The sequence below is a fragment of the Chionomys nivalis genome, chromosome 1, assembly GCF_950005125.1.
Source record: "Chionomys nivalis chromosome 1, mChiNiv1.1, whole genome shotgun sequence".
Lineage (NCBI taxonomy): Eukaryota > Metazoa > Chordata > Mammalia > Rodentia > Cricetidae > Chionomys > Chionomys nivalis.
Genome location: NC_080086.1, coordinates 185,523,267 through 185,539,907, shown reverse-complemented (window position 1 = coordinate 185,539,907; position 16,641 = coordinate 185,523,267). Strand labels below are relative to the sequence as shown.

The following is a 16,641-nucleotide window of genomic DNA, read 5'->3' as shown; positions in this document are numbered from 1 at the left end:
AAACCAGGGGTGAAATCTTAGGGTGGCCTTAGTCTGCCTATCACAGCATTTTATGCCCCTGATTCTTCCTAACACCCATTAGGAGGAAGCATATTTAGGAGAGTAAATAAATACCTTACCAATGCCATGGCTTATGGAGGCAGAGCTGAACTTTACCCCAAAGCTTGGCACAGTCCTCCTCACGCCGTGTTAGAAACTGGAACACATGTTCACTCCCACAGCCAGGCAACTTTGAGCTTCACCAGGCCGTCTGCTCTGCATTTTGTGATGTTGGTGGCACAGACATCCTTGTGACCAATGACATTCTTTATCTGAGAGCTCTTCCCTTCTTTAAGGTGCTAGAGAGTCCAAGACTAGAGGAAAACTAGAGATTAAAAAAGTTGCTCTCTATCCAACAAGAATTATTTATGGGACACACTTTGAGCAAAATGCAGATATAAGTATTTATGAAATGTCTGGCACAATTCCAAGATTGTAAAACATTTATAGCCATTTTTTTTCCTACTGAATATATAGTAAGATCATTATAACCATAATCACTCACGTATCATATAAGCAATGGAATTATACTTTTGCCTTACCTATGTTAAAACAGCCGCATTTTACAAAAACTGAAATTCCTTCATCGTCGTGTACATGCTGCAGAATTTCTGATTGATTTAAAGCTGGTAGAAAGCTGAAGATTCCCTACCATAAATGGAGCAACCATTGTGTTGGATTCTGACACAGAGGCCCACACTCATGCCCATACATGTATATCCCTGTTCCAAAAGGGCAGCTTCTAGCCTTTTAAATTATGGTTTGTACTGGTGGCATAGCCTTGTCTTATATCAGCAGGACAGCTGGCAGTGCTCCAGAGCTCTCCAGGTTCCACCAGTTGCAATGGAAAAATAATCATTTTTATGAATCATGGTACAAAAATCATTTCTTCCTCAGGAGGGTGAATTGAAGTTTTTGACTGCTTTCAGCTTGAAACCGTAAATTTCTGTGTTTTTCTTTGTTAAGGCTTTAGAAATTCCATTCTCTCTTGGATTTAAGTAAAGAACTCTCAAGTTATTTTATAAAAATATCAAATCTGGAGTTTATACCAGTCTCTCTCTCTCTCTCTCTCTCTCTCTCTCTCTCTCTCTCTCTCTCTCTCTCTCTCTCTCTCTCTCTCTGTGTGTGTGTGTGTGTGTGTGTGTGTGTGTGTATTAGGTCCTAATTTTAAAAAAAAAGTAACCTTCTATTTCTCTCTTTTTTATTAAATAAATAAAGATTTTAACCAGCTTAATTCTGAATCCCACCAGCAATTTCCCCATGCATCTGACTCTGTGGACTAGATTCTGAGAATTGTTAGGAAATGATTGAAGAATAATTGTTTACTAGTGCAGCAGAGGTCTCCACGTTGCTCCTGGCCCCTGCCCGTGTTCTAAGGTGGCTTGCTGCTGCTGTGGCCTGTCCCTGGTTCTTCACTGTAGGCATGGAGCTGCAGTTGGAAGAGCTGGGAGTGTACGCTCCCTCCAGCTGTGCTGTGATGTGGTCCAGCAGAGAAGGTGTTCAACTGGCCCTTTCTGAGTCATGTCTTGCCAAGTGTTCATCCCCAGATGGTCCACATGACAGTGGGAATGCGGAAGAGCTAGACAACGGTCCCAGTTTAAAACTCTTCATGATTCCGTACCAGGTTTTCTCTACTTGGAAAACTGAGGATAACACAACACTTTCATATTTCCTTTCTTCTTCACCATAGCTGTTGGTGTGTTGTTTAGCCTGTTAGGATCTGTTTGGCAAAGGTATAGTGGGTAGGTAAAGGGTTGGAAGGAAAAAGATGCTTCATTAAAACAATGAATCCTCCAAAGGATGACCAAGCGCACATGCTAAAACTGCTATAGAGATGGGTCTTGTTTCATTGGTTACTTAGAACGTTCACAGTAAATGGAACTCTAACCACAGTTTGCCAAAACTCATGTTGACAAACCAGCAAGTTTCATTTCCCTTATTGTGTCTTTTGTGGTCATTAAAAACAAACTCTTTGTTTTATAGTACACATATTTACCGGTGCAAACTTAGGTCACCAAATCAAAAGTCTGAGTCACCTTATATGCCTGTTCCGATAAGTAGTCAATTTACTGATTGCTAGGCTGCACCCCATAGGCCCTGGCTTATAAAGATCTGTTGAGAACTAAATTCCTCCTCTCCCTCATTCCCTCTCCAGAAGGTGTAGCTGTAATCTTGATCTAAGCACCACGCGATAGTTTTGTAGATAATTCCCTTGGATAACTGCAGGCGAGTAAAGAGCACACCATAGATGGGTGATCTGATCCACTCCACTAGATGGGGGTATGAGATAATCAGAGGGAAGAAGGGATCTTTTATAGCTATAATAAAATACACTAATTCTCCACAGATATTTTTACCAAATAAAGTTTCCTGACCAAGATGTGTACAAGAAAAGTGACGTGCCTGCTCACCCCCATAACTGCCCCCTCTTTGTCTCTCACCTCTCCCTCTCCCCTCCCTATCTCCTTTCTTTCTTGTTTCTTCTCTCCACAGCATGCCTAGTGTTTTCAGTTCATGTACTAGAAAGAATTTTAAGAACACTGGAGGCACAAAAACATATAATTATATGAGAATTTGTTATTTGGCAAAGACATCCATTTATTTCTTAGCGCTTCGTTTTTCCTGGTTCTGGCATAAAATTTCAACTCTAAATCTGAAATCCAGTTAAAATCGTCTTCATGCTAAGGCTTTATACCTTTATGTGGCCAGTCATTGCTTCAAGGTATAACTCCAGAATTCATTATTCCTTCCCTGCCTCCTCCCTCCCTCCTTCCCTCCCCCTCCCTCCCTCCCTCCCTCCATTCCTTCCTTCCTTCCTTCGTGATGAATCTGATTATTTTTGTTCCATTGATTTTCTTCTCTGTGCTCCGAATAATAAATACCTACAGGAAAATATGAATAGAATTGTAGATAGCAGGGTTAGTTTCTAGCTTCAAATCTTAAAATTAATATACTAACTACAAATGTGTGCTCAATATTTGGTGGACTGGGATTGGGTATTTGTGTTTTTCCTCCTGATTTTTATTTCCTTGGACAGTCGTGCTATGAGTTATTAAGAAAACAGAAACAGCAGAAAGACATTGTTAAGAGAATGGAACCAGCTGTGGTTCACATCCCTGCAGCACACTCCCCATCCCAGCTCACCACCTCCCTCTCATAAACATCAGATCGGAAAGGGAAGGGGTCCACATCGGCTCCAGTCTTCTGATGAGAGACAAAGACCAATGGCGATCGAGAGAGATGTCGGGAGCGTCCAGTAGTCACATTCACATGATTAGTTCCCCTGTCATTCTTATTTTTATTCCTCATGGTTTAGAGTTAGTCGACCTTTTCCCACACTTTCCTGGCTGGAATTCTTCACCCTGTAGCTGTGCTTTCATCTTCTCTGGTATGAGTAGCTAAGCTCTGAAGTTTTGCTAGCGATCTGTGTAGTTTGGCACATGTTTAACAGTATCTAATGCTAACTTGCATCTGTGTTGGCCTGCTGAGTAATCTAAGGTTGCAGAATGCTTTTTGAAATGATCGATTTCATTGCCCCATATTTCCATCCAAGCTTAGAACTTTCATACCACAGAGCCCCCCTGTCCCTTTACATTCTCTGTCACCTTTCCCAGTTTGGTCCTTGCCTTAAACCCTCTGGTCCTCAGCCTTTCCCGCCATGCTTCCCCCAGGAAGAGAAGATGGTTGACACAGTTTTCACATTGCTCTCTGAATCTCAAGATTTGAGGGCGTTTTGTTTCACCAGGTTAATACTAGATTGTTGTTTATTATAGTCTACTTGATATCATTATCCCATATCACAGGCAATCCAAATACCACAGTAGTTTAGTCCTGAAGATATTCAACCTTTCAACTTTTCCCACTCCTTACCTCACATCTATTTCTCTTTTGTATTTAATCTTGATGAATCCAACATTCATCTTACCATCTTTTTCATTACCAAAATCTGTTTGGTTTTTTTTTTTTGAGAGAATATCACTAAGTCCAAATCCACGCCAGGGTTTAGTTATATTTTCTTGTAAGAGGATCTGAAATCTCTTCTTTTTGATCCCACTCTCTAATGCCCTAGTGAGAGCTGTAGTATATCTTGCCCATGGCACAGCACAGACCACCAAACATGTGAGTTACATTAAAAGTAGCTACGGTGGTGCTGTCATTAAGAACCACACCACTGCTAACTCAATGCACAGTTAGCACATCGCCTTCAAGTATGTTTTATCCCAGTCTCCGCATGGTTGGTTGTGTGGTGTTTGAAATTGTAGGTCTGTTCATGTTACTACGTCTCTGTGTTTCAATAACTCATAAATGCTATTACAATGAAGGTCAAACTCTGCACGACGCACCTGTAAGTGTCGCATGCCTGTCTCCATCTCCAGTCTCATCTGCTCTCACTCGTTCACTGCTAGCCTCATCTGGTATGGGACCCATGTGAATATCCCTTTCCTCCTTTAGGGCCACCACAAATACTCCTCTTTCTATTCCTGTGTTGGGAGCCTTTTCTTGTCCTTTCTCCATCTGCAGATACACACTTGCACACCCCCATACTTATGGTTTATGCAACTTTCATCTCTAATCTTAAATGCCACTTTCTTTTCGAACCCTTTCCTTACCAGGTTGAAGTAAAAATTCCACAGTCACAGAAGTCTGTGTTTTCATTCCTAACAGAGATGCAATTAAAATATGTCTGTGTGTGTCTGTGTAATCATCTCACCAGGAAGTAGATTTTAGATGGTCAAGCCAGGCAGTTGTGGTGCATGCCCTTAATCCCAGCACTGGGGAAGCAGAGGCTGGTGAATCTCTGTGAGTTCAAAGCCAGGTTGGTCTACAGAGTGAGTTCCAGCACAGCCAGGGTTGTTACACAGAGAAACCCTGTCTTGAAAAACTAAACAACAACAACAAAGGTTAAATCTGTGGTTTTCATTGGGTCCTGGTCTCAAGCATACTGCTTGGCACGTGGACACACATGTAGGTTGCATGAGTGAATGTTTGATGCTAGAGAGATAGGTGGATCATGGTTTTGTTCTTAAGCTGCAATGAACATCATGAGTCCAGAGGATCATTGATTCATTTGTCTTATTTTGGAGTCATAGTGTCTATATGTAGTCCTGGCTGGCCAGAACCTAATACCAGGCCATTTTTGTCTTATAAATAATAAAATACATGACAGCTGGTAGATAAGTGTTTGAAAAAGTGAGAGATAAAAGGAAGGAATAGGGAAAGAAAATATGAAAATGGAAAGGAAAGGGAGAGGAATAGAGAGGAAAGGAAATTGAGAAAGGCTATAGACCTAAATGTAGAATCTTGGTCTTTTATGGGGGAAATTGTATAAATCTCCTACCTACAAAAAAAAAAAAAAAAAAAAAAAAGCTTGGGGAAAGAAAATGAAATATTAACAGGTAATGAATAGAATGTGAGATCTCCCTCCCTCACCGCCCCTTCTCTCTCTCTCACACACACACACATACACACACTTTATCTTTATCTGTATTTATTTTATGCTGAGTTTATTCCTATGCCATAAGTTTTTGTTTCTTCAGTTTCTTCTGAGATATCTTTTTCTTCTGTGCACCCTCCCTTTCTGACTTTAGAACAGTTTATTCCTTTCCAGGGAGGGTCATCTGGATGGGGTGGGGGAAGCTCATGTACGGGTTAATCCGGCCATGAGCTCATTGGCACATCTTAGGTGCTTTGTCCACTGAATGTGTTCAATAACTAAAGAACCTCCCTCTCAGCTCTTCAGTTCGGCACCACTCTCTACATTTTAAAGCACGTACAGCAAATTTTCAGCACTCTTTCTTGGCCACCGACCCTGTGTCCAGCCCCACTGTTTGGCCTGGGTGCACCTACCGACTCCAACACATAGCTCCGGATGGCACCTTCTGTATACTTGGTGGCTTTTCAGATATGCGTACCCTTGATGGCCTGGGCAGTCTCGCGGGAGTTCTTAAAATGAACCCGAAGATTCGAACCTCTTGATTTGCACGATTTTGTATAGTAGCGAACCATCTTCCCAGGTCACCTCGGGCGGCTTATAGGAAGAAGAAGGGAATGTGGCATCTCTTTGTGTGATAGTTTGGGCAGCTCTATGTCTTTATTTATTTTGGCTAGAGGGTAAGGTGTGAGGAACAAATGCCACATGGGTCATCCTCAGACCGGCCCTCTCAAATATGCACTTTTTAGTTATAACCTGGCTTGTCGAAGTCTGATAAAGCAAGGATGTGTTTTCATGTATCTTTCGTAAGTTATGAATATTCATCCCTCCCCATGCAAGAAAGTACTTTCTTGTTTATATTATTATATATAATAACTTCTAAAGTACTTTATGAGCCATGAAGGACTGCACATATGTAGTTGTCACCAATTAGGTGCAGTTGGTTATTTTCTGCTTTCCCCCAAATTATAGAAAAATATGCCGTAACTGCAAATGTGGACAAGAAGAACATGATGTCCTCCTGAGCACCGAGGAGGATCGGAAAGTGGGGAGACTCTTTGAAGACACCAAGTACACCACCCTGATTGCCAAGCTGAAGTCAGATGGAATTCCCATGTATAAACGCAATGTTATGATATTGACCAATCCAGTTGCTGCCAAGAAGAATGTCTCCATCAACACTGTTACCTATGAGTGGGCTCCCCCGGTCCAGAACCAGGCACTGGTAAGTACTAGGGGGAGGAGGATGAGGGAGGAGGCTTTTGTTGTTCTTGCTGTTGTTGCTAGACTTAGGAACTAGGAAGTACTTAGTACCCTAGTACTTCCTTCTGTAATAGAGTCAACCACTGCACATCTGTTTTCCTTGAGTTCCCATTATAGAGACATTAGGTTCTGATTACTACATTTTAAAATATGAGTCTAGATAACTAATAGACTTTTTTGAATGTCTAATTTACCTGATTTTGAAAGGAATCTTTCTAACAATTTTAGTAATTATGTGAAAATCAGATTAAAATAATTGAGAGCTTTTATATCACTCTGCCCAATTTTCTGGTGTACTTACAAAACTTTTCCCAAGATGAGGAGAAATAAGTAATAGCACTTCTGACTTTATTTAGAACTGAAGAAAAATACTCCAACATTATATTTCTTTTACTATAAAAGGCAAAAAAATGTGATTTTGCATCAAGCTTCTTCTATTATTATGACAATTGGATGAAGCATTGCAAGGTCAGTAGGTCACCATTACAGTAAATCTTGCAGTGATGTTTGTATGTGCAGAAAGAGCCACTGATCCACACACACTCACAGTGATCTACCCAAAATCTTCTCATAGCCACGCATCTGTAGATTCAGCACAGCTAAACAGTCGCGATGCAAATGTTCTGAAAACCGGATGGAGAAGGTTGATTTCATGGAGAAAAATGTGTTTGTTATGTTCACAGAAACCTGCTTTTTATGTTTTACTGTCTCTGGTTTTTTATAGTGAAGGATGAACCGCCCTTCCTGAGTAAACTTGTTTCTGGTGTGTTATGAAAGATTGACTAACCCCATTTAACACCCACCTCCCTGCACTCCAGGCCAGGCAGTACATGCAGATGCTGCCCAAAGAGAAGCAGCCAGTGGCAGGCTCGGAGGGGGCACAGTACCGGAAGAAGCAGCTGGCAAAGCAGCTCCCTGCCCATGACCAGGACCCATCTAAGTGCCATGAGCTGTCACCCAAGGAAGTGAAGGAGATGGAGCAGTTTGTGAAGAAGTACAAGAGCGAGGCTCTGGGGGTGGGGGATGTGAAGCTCCCCTCTGAGATGAACGCCCAGGGTGACAAGCTGCACAGTCCTGCTGGGGATAGAAACACCCCAGCCGCCGTGCTGCCCAAGGACAAGTCTGCCGAGCCCAAGAAGACCCAGTATGTGAGTAGCCGGACTGTTACCTTGTGTTCGTGGGTACTTCCTTTCTTAGAACGCTTTTTTTCTAAAAGGAATGAACAAGGGAAAGAAAACAAGTCAGAGTTCAGTTTGGACTGACTTTGGAGAGTTACGATTGGGAGGTCTGTCTGAAGCTACATTTTCTGATTATTTTAAAGAATAATCTTGGGTTTATGTGTTCGCAGCAATTGGCTCTCTTTGGCCTCTTACTTGAATATAATATACCAACCTAGCATCTGTTTCTTTCAAAAAATTTTGAATGTTTTATTTATTTGTTATTTTTGTGTGTGTGGGGGGGGTGATTTTTGCCTTGCTGTATATCTGTGTACTGTATATCTACAATGCCCATGGAGGAGAAGAAGTTTTGGATGCCCCAGGGCTGGAGATAGAGACAGTAGTGAGTTATCATGTGGGTGGTGGGAATTGAACCCACGTCCTCTGGAAGAGCAGCCTGGTACTCTTTTTTTGTTGTTGTTTTGTTTTGTTTTTTTGAGACACGGTTTTGCTGTGTAGCTCTGGCTGTCCTGAAACACCAGGTCCAGCCTGGTGCTCTTAAATGCTGAGACATCTCTCTAGCCCCAGCATCTTCTTCTAAACGTAATCTTTATGTTAACTAGTTATCTTTTATATATCTAATGTTTCTGCAGTTTATTACATTGGCTAGCATTGGCTAATATCATCAGCATAACACTGAGTGGTGATGACATTACTAGCAACTTCCTTAACTTACTTCATCAAAAAATACACTGGATCTCTGTATCTTACCGTGATACATGTTGATCATAGTAAGGGAGCGCCTGTCAACTCCTGCTGAACTTTTTATTAACACCGTATTAACGAAACGTTTGTTCCTTTCTCAAGTTTGAGTCAACTTGTGCTTTGACAATTTCACACATGTATATAATACATTCTGATTGCCCCGCCCCTCTCTTATCTTCCTCCCATGCCCATTAAGCCCCTATGTCCCTTCTCACACTCGTGTCTTTCCGTTTTTATGATCTGCTGAGCTTCACCAAGCCCTGGGGCTGGAACTCTGCTTTGGAGCCTAGTGGGTACCCAGATGAAGACAATGGCTGCCCATCACCCAGAATCCATCAATAACCCATAGTTCAGCAAGGAGGCCATGCCGCCAGTGAGGCCCGCCCTAGTGCGTGATTGACTATTGACTGGCCTAATCTTGCTCCGGCCCAGTGCAGACAGCCTCTACTGCTGTGTGATCCTAACTGCATGGGAAAAGTGAAGAAGGCATTTCACAGCCCTCGCTTTCCTGTTTTCCCGTTCTTAGACTCTTTCTGCCCCTTCTTCCTAGGTAGTCCCTGAGTGCCTTAAATGTTCTTTTTGGAGCTGGGCACTCGTCATCACTCACCTCAGCTCCCTGAGCCATCTGAATCTTCATTCGCCATGACAGAGGCTGAGGGCAACCTTTGTTTATGAGCATAAACAGGAACGTGTAGAAGGCAGTGTATGGCCGGATCAGTGCCGCTGGACAACCATAGTGAGCTCCTGCCTAGCCCCACCTCGGCCATGGGTTCTGACTGGGTTTACACTAACAACTATGAATTCCCTCTTATGGAACAGGCCTCAAATTCAGTCACAGAGTTTATCTTTAGACAGAAATAAGAATGATTTATGCTTAGGTTAATCTAGTTTTGCTTGTAAGACCATACCTAAGATTCAGACTTGATGTATGCAGCTCTATTGGCAAGAGTTTAAAAGTCTCTTCCAGAGTGTTTTTTTTTTTTTTTCTTTTTCTGTAATGATTTGAACATGAAGGAGAATGATGATGCGGATAAACAAAGCATCAGGCCTGAACTGTAATGTATTCCTCATAGATGCAGTTAGCAATCAGTTAATACCGTTTAATCTTCAAAACGTTTACTAACAGCTTTAGATAATAGTTTTTGAGGGAACTGATAAAATTGAGGTGAAATTATTTTCCCTGAGTGACTGCCATACAAGAAACAGTGCTGTGTTGTACACAGGTCAAAGGAAGCTGTTGGGTTAGGAAGGAGCTGAGCAATTCCATTTCAAGGGCGTGTCCACTCTGTCTTGTCGCGTCTTTAGAAATGGCGCACGCCTTTAATCCCAGCACTTGGGAGGCAGAGGCAGGCGGATCTCTGTGAGTTCGAGGCCAGCCTGGTCTACAAGAGCTAGTTCCAGGACAGGCTCCAAAGCCACAGAGAAACCCTGTCTCGAAAAACCAAAAAAATAAATAAATAAATAAATAAAAATAAAAATAAAAAAAAAAAAAAAAGAAAAGAAATGGCCTCTCTTGAAGCCGTTGCTTGATATGCCCTGAAGCAGGGTCTGGGACACCAGCGCTCTGACGATTCTCGTTCGGGCTCTCTCCTCTAGTCTTGCTACTACTGCAAACAGACCATGAAGGAAGGAGACCCAGCCATCTACGCGGAAAGGGCTGGCTATGATAAACTCTGGCACCCGGCCTGTTTCATCTGCAGCACCTGCGGCGAACTCCTAGTCGACATGATTTACTTCTGGAAGAACGGGAAGCTGTACTGTGGCCGCCATTACTGTGACAGCGAGAAGCCCCGCTGTGCTGGCTGTGACGAGGTGTGTTCTCCGGGGCCACCCGCTTGCAGCCTCTCCCTGGTGCTGCTCCCGGCTCCCTCAGCCAGCAGCCAGCAGGCTTTCACCAAGCACTAATCGTGCAGGAGACTTGGTTACTTTCCACTCTGCGCGTCCTGAGTAAACTAACGAAAGTCTATCGGAAACCAGTTGATTTTAATAATAAATTCAGACGTAATGTTACCATTTTCAAATATCGAAAGCCAAGAAGACATCTGCTCTTGTTGATTTAAATGCCTGTCTAGAGAACCCGGGTTTGTCACTGTGGTCTAGAGTAAGAGCTGACTAATGGGTTGTACTTTTCTCCTCTGGCCAGCTGATATTCAGCAATGAATATACCCAAGCGGAAAATCAGAACTGGCACCTGAAACACTTTTGCTGCTTTGACTGTGACAACATCCTGGCGGGAGAGATATACGTGATGGTCAACGACAAGCCTGTATGCAAGCCCTGCTACGTGAAGAACCATGCCGTGGTAAGCGACGCGTGGGGGCACACCTGCCCCAGCCTGTCTGCTGACTTCAGTGTCCTCCTCTCTTCAGATCTCCTGAAAGTAGGAAGCCAAGAGCCAACCTTGTATAAAGAAAGCTTGTGGTTCCTTCATGGGTTGTTTAAAACCAGGCAGTTCAGAAGCTGCAAATGCATTGACAGCCGGGACCTCAAGGTGGCTCATTCTACCTGTGCGTTTGCCAGGTAGATTATATACGGTGCTTACTGTTAAGTTCCTAACCGAAAAGTAAATTCTTACTATGAATGGATTTATTCTTACTATAGATCAGATTCCATTTAAAATGGTTTCTGGAGACTTTAGAGAGGGCTCAGCAGTTTTGAGAGCTTGTTGCTCTTCCAGAGGACCCAAGTTCAATTCTAAGCACCCACATGGCAGCTCAAAATCATCTGAACCTCCAGTCCCAGGGTTTCTGATATCCTCTTCAGGCACTAGGCTCATACATTATGCACAGATGAACACTGCAGGCAAAGCACTCATGCACATAAAATACTAAAATGAATACACTGAAAAAAATTAAATGATTTCTGTATATATTACTAACTCACCCATTAGGACCTTGTTTTACTCCCTGGAAATGACACAGTGACTGTTTTTTAAACCCTCTTGGAATTGATGTAGTACAACAAAAATTGACCTTTATATTTAGATTTATTGTGTGGATCATTCAGGTGCTTAATGTGCAAGTGTATTTTTTATTGCATCCATTGTGTTCCCAAGAGCTGCTGCTGCATGCTGGCCAAGAGATGGTAATGCAGATACAGGGCGAAAAGATGACCATATATAGTCTAGTTCATAAACCAGGAATATCAGAACGATAGACACCTACCTTTTTTTTTTTTTTTTTTTTTTTTTAGTTTAGTTTAGTTTAAGGTCCCCCTAAGCTATTACATAGAGGAAACTCCTGGGAAAGGAAAAAATGTACCTATATAGTTCTAAAAGTACGGTGCTTTGACAAAAAGGCAAATTTTGATGTCTGCCATCTTCAGTCTTGACTTATTGCCTCATGCATTTTCTATCCACTTTATTTTTTTAAATTAATTTATTTTTTATTGAAAATTTCTACCTCCTTCCCTCCCCTTCCCCTCCCTCTCCAGTCCAAGGAGCAGTCAGGGTTCCCTACCGGATAGGAAGTCCAAGGTCCTCCCTGTTCCCCCCCAGGTTCAGGAAGGTAAGCATCCAAACAGACTAGGCTCCCACAAAGCCCGTCCATACAGTAGAATCAAAACCCAGCGCCATTGTCCTTTGCTTCTCTGTCAGCCACATTCCGAGAGTCTGGTTTGATCACATGCTCCATCAGTTCCAGTCCAACTGGCCTTGGTGATCTCCCATTATATCAGTCCTGCCGCCTCAGTGGGTGGGCGCACCCCTTGCGGTCCTGACTTCCTTGCTCATGTTCTCCCTCCTTCTACTCTTCATATGGACCTTGGGAGCTCAGTCTAGTGCTCCAATGTGGGTCTCTGTCTCTATCTTCATCCATCGCCAGATGAAGGTTCTGGTAGTCCAAGGACACCGCAGACAAAAGGCTCTATCCACTTTAAAAAAGAATGTCTAATCATTTCATTTTATAATATACCATTGTTTCTTTTAGAAAAGTTACTTTTTCAGTAAAGTGAACCATTGGCTTTACCTAATATTAAAACAAGACATCTTTATCCCACCTGAAGGGGAAAGATGTTTGTGCATGCAGCGTGCTAAATGATGTAAATCTTTGGAGATCATTGACCTCGCAGGGTTAATTTGAATAGATATTTTAATATTTTTTTAAAGGTGACAGAAAAAACAATTATTTTTTAGACCTGAAGAAATATCCTCAATCTAAGCAGGATTTCTGAGATAAACATTAACTGAGAGGAGATGTGAAATGGCCATACCTAGTTTGGTTTGTCTCCGTGTGCTCCGGGATCCCATGGCCACCCAGGATTCACATCTGGGAGGCTCATGGGTCCACCTGTGAGAGAGCCATTTACAACAAACAGAATTGGCTACCTTGCCTGGCAGTGGTGTCAGGTAGTAAAGAGGCGAGCAGGCCGCTTTTCGTCCCGCCCAGCTCCTGCACAGCTAGCTTTACACCCGAAATAACAACACACAAATTATATTCATTTAAACACTGTTTTGGCCCGTTAGCTCTAGCCTCTTACTGGCTAGTTCTCACATCTTGGAGGTGGTGGCTTACCGGGAAGATTCTAGCCTACGTCCATCTTGGGCCAGAGCTTCATCGCGTCTGCCTCACTGCCTTCTTCCTCCCAGCATTCTGTTCTGTCTTCCCCTCCTACCTATGTTCTGAGCTATCAGGCCAAGCAGTTTTCTATATTAATTAACCAATGAAAGCAACAGATATATTGAAGACCCACCTACATCAGTGGCACATGCCTTTAATCCCAGCACTTGGGAGGCAGAGGCAGGAGGATCTCTGTGAGTTCAGGGCCAACCTGGTCTACAAGAGCTAGTTCCAGGACAGGCTCCAATGCTACAGAGAAACCCTGTCTCGAAAAACAAACAAACAAACAAAAAAAAGAATTAGCTACCTCACATCTCGTGTTCAAATAAAAGAAGCAAGAAGCAAGAGGGATGGAAGGAAACAGCTCTCTGAGCTATGTGAGGTTTATGAACACAGGATATATCCTGCCAGGCCCATTGTAGTAAAGGATACTGTTCCCTTGAAGGCCCTGAGTGCACAGGTGGCTTTGAGATTCTCGAATAAGTTTTCTGCAATAATAGAGGCTATCGTTTGCTCTCTTCATACGTATGTGCAGTTCCGAAGAATATTATGCTGTGTGTGTATGTATGAGTGTGTCTGCATCATTTGAGTATAACACACAGGGCACTGAAGGGCGGCCTGGGGCTATAGTTCATTTAGTGCAGTACTTGCATTGTGTGTCCCCAGCACTGCAGACATAAATCAGGCATGATGGCGCTCAAGCATTATCGTTATCACAGCACTTGGGAGAAGTGTGGAGAATTTGGGCCCAGCCTGAGACCTTGTCCATGAAACACAAGCTGAGTAGTGCAGGGGATGAAAGTATTAAAGTCCATGGCCTAGATGACAGATAAATTATGATGGAATGGAAGCTAATTAATCGGAGCTATATTTATGGTGTGTACTCATTATTCTCAAGTACTGTCAGTATTTTTAATTGAATCCTTAATTACTTTGAAAATGGTTTTAATTTCCTACTCTCTAGAGATTAGTGGCATTAATAATTACATGTCCATGTCATAGGTATGACATGTCCGTGCCATAGGTATGATGTTACCACTTCAAAGCTTTAATGATCTGGAACCAAACGCAGTGCTTCTGGCTTTGCTGCAGTAGCATCTTATTTGTAACACCATCGGGGCGGCTTAGGAGCGTCTTCCACCTGTTTGCCTTCACCTGCTGTTTCTCACCTTGTTTGCCATATACAGATCGCTGCTGGCTTCACTGATTCCCGAAGATGCTGCTATCACTTGTCTATTTTTCATATCTTTCTCAAACTTACCATCTGAAGACTCAGGTTCCGTTTGCCCTCAGGTGCCAGTGTGGCTGACATGGTTGGTCTCTAACCGTCTTCTGCTGACTTTATCCCCACATAGGTGTGTCAAGGCTGCCACAACGCCATCGACCCGGAAGTGCAGCGAGTGACCTACAATAGCTTCAGCTGGCACGCATCTACAGAGTGCTTCCTCTGCTCCTGTTGCAGCAAGTGTCTTATCGGGCAGAAGTTCATGCCTGTAGAAGGGATGGTTTTCTGCTCCGTGGAGTGCAAGAAGCTGATGTCCTAGGAGGAGAACACCGAGCAGTGTTGGGCCATAGCTATCCACAATGGCCTGCATTTCATGATACAATGCAATTGGAAAAACTAATAAAAGGAAAAAAAAAACTATATAGCAAACCAGAAGATTTTGTCCAATATTTTTTTTAACCGTAGGAATTTTGTCTGTCTTAATTTTAAATTACTGCTTTAAGCATATGATTTAAAAAAAATATATAGAACAATGAAGAATTGTCGCTTTTATTTCCATACATGAAATCTTTGAGTTGGAAGCTTGAATTTAATTGATCTTTATAACGGCGTACCCTTAGTGCCAAATAATATATATCACTTAAAAGTTAGTTTCCTGGGAGAGATGAACGTTTTGACTCCTATGCTTTGATTCACGTGGAAAATGTAAAGGAATTAGGTGTTGTCTGACGTGACCCTCGCTCTTAGCGTGTCTCGTTGAACGTTGTGACGCGCAGTGAGTTTTTTCTGCAGACACTCGGGGTGCTGCGTAGTGGGTGTCCCAACGCCTAAGCCTTCGGAAGCGTCTCCTTCTGGAGGCGGAGGGGACTCTTCCTCATTGCCTTTCTTTGTATTTACCTCTCAGTGTTCTCTTCTGCCGTCTAGTGACCTCCATTTATGGCCTTGGGTATTTTATATGTGTGTGGCGGAACAATGTGTGCACTTTGTTTATAGACTCTTTTGTTTTGTTTTTTGTTTAGATGATAAAAGCAGGCTATTCACTTAGTTTTTTTTAATCCAAAGAGTATGTATAAATTTCATACCTAGGGAATTGTAATTTGTGCTGATGTCATTTGCCTGCCATGGCGATAGTTTTTGCATGATTTTCAGTCTTACGCCATGAAAACTCTCTTGCACTACCTCTGGGCTTGCTGTCTTCTTGCCTGCACACTCCCATTCTTGGGTGTTTTTAATGTTTTCCCCTTGTATGCTTTCACACATAACTATGCACTATAAATATTAAATGGAATGACTGTTATATATGCTATTCAAAATAAAGTCTCTTTCACTTTTAATAATTGTCTTTTTTCCACATCCATTTTGCAGTTAAGTATCTCGTACAGCAGGGGGCAATGTCTCCAAGAGTAAAAATACTGGCAAAAGTAAAATCTTCTGACAGGCCAGACATAAAGTGTCTCCGTGCAGAGAAAGAAGGAGTTTGGGGAAGCCTTAAGTCAGGACTTATTCGTAATCGTAATACTTAGGTCATGCAGAAGTTTTTATTAAGGGTGTCACTATTTTAATTAGACTTTAGAAAGAGAACCAAGTATTGCATTCTACTTGTTTTAAGAGGGCATTTTCTTTCTTTCTTCCTGTCTTGCTTGTTTGCTTTTTGCTTTTGTTTTTATTATTATTTTTTTTTAATGCTAGGGCCTCAAAAGGTAGTCCCACTAGCCTGCCTCAGAGTCAGTTCTCCTGCATTAGCCTCCCAAGTGTTAAGACTTCAAGTGTGCCCTATGGTGCCTACCTATAAATACAATCTTATAAATTTCCTAGGGATTTTTCTAGATTCTAGATTGCTCTCCCTCCCTCTCCTTCTCTCTCTCTCTCTCTCTCTCTCTCTCTCTCCTTCCCCTCTCCCTCCCCCCTGTCTGTCTCTCTCTCTGTGTTTCTTCAGTCTGAAATTGGTTTGGCTTGTTTTAAAATAGGGTCTTGTGTCGTAGGATGATCTCAAAATCACTATGTAGCCAAAGATGACCTTGATCTTCCTTTGCCTTTCTCCAAGTACTAGGCTAATATAGCTGTACACCCTGAGCCTGGTTTCTGCTGTGCTCTTAACCAAACTCAGGAGTTTCTTACATGCAGGGCAAACACGTTCTGCCTCCCTCCCCCACCTCCCCAAGTCTGAAGTATTTCTGACTTAGTAGTTTTAATTTTTTCTGACTC

At 42.5% G+C, this 16,641-nt stretch overlaps 1 protein-coding gene across 1 annotated transcript in view; it reads left to right on the top strand.

Moving 5' to 3' along the window:
* Positions 1 to 15,735, top strand: part of Tes (testin LIM domain protein) — a 39,910-nt gene extending 24,175 nt beyond the window's left edge. Inside the window, exons 3-7 of the mRNA XM_057774807.1 lie at positions 6,443 to 6,695; positions 7,552 to 7,881; positions 10,252 to 10,467; positions 10,799 to 10,957; positions 14,567 to 15,735. Coding sequence (XP_057630790.1) covers positions 6,443 to 6,695; positions 7,552 to 7,881; positions 10,252 to 10,467; positions 10,799 to 10,957; positions 14,567 to 14,755 — 1,147 coding nt within the window. The 3' untranslated portion in view covers positions 14,756 to 15,735. The remainder of the gene's footprint in view (positions 1 to 6,442; positions 6,696 to 7,551; positions 7,882 to 10,251; positions 10,468 to 10,798; positions 10,958 to 14,566) is intronic.
* The last annotated feature ends 906 nt before the right edge of the window (positions 15,736 to 16,641 follow it).